This window comes from Penaeus monodon, chromosome 30 (genome assembly GCF_015228065.2).
Source record: "Penaeus monodon isolate SGIC_2016 chromosome 30, NSTDA_Pmon_1, whole genome shotgun sequence".
NCBI classification, from domain to species: domain Eukaryota; kingdom Metazoa; phylum Arthropoda; class Malacostraca; order Decapoda; family Penaeidae; genus Penaeus; species Penaeus monodon.
Genome location: NC_051415.1, coordinates 32,245,737 through 32,246,032, shown reverse-complemented (window position 1 = coordinate 32,246,032; position 296 = coordinate 32,245,737). Strand labels below are relative to the sequence as shown.

At 32.1% G+C, this 296-nt stretch overlaps 1 protein-coding gene across 4 annotated transcripts in view; it reads right to left on the bottom strand.

The window, feature by feature from the left end:
* Positions 1 to 296, bottom strand: part of LOC119592718 (zinc finger and SCAN domain-containing protein 2-like) — a 34,693-nt gene that overhangs the window by 23,686 nt on the left and 10,711 nt on the right. For all 4 annotated transcript variants that reach the window (XM_037941652.1, XM_037941655.1, XM_037941653.1 and 1 more), the window contains exon 5: positions 153 to 214. In XM_037941652.1, the coding sequence (XP_037797580.1) occupies positions 153 to 214 (62 nt within the window). The remainder of the gene's footprint in view (positions 1 to 152; positions 215 to 296) is intronic.

The window sequence follows — 296 nt, the reverse complement described above, 5'->3', positions numbered from 1 at the left end:
AATAATAATAATAGCATGGTAATAATGATTTAAAGACAGAAAAAAAAATATACAATGCTCTTTCTCCTCAGATGAATGTGAACTGTTGGATATTCAAAGAAATAGTTCTGGGAGCCCATTACAAATCCACAAAAAAAGAAATCTCTCATTACCTTTGGTTTGGAAGCATCTTTCCTGGGTCTTCCTCGTTTTCTTTTAGGAGGTCCATTTGGATCTGCAGAGAGAACATTTCACTTATACTAATATGATGATGATGGTAATACAATGAAGAAATAAAATTCTCTACTGATAACAGT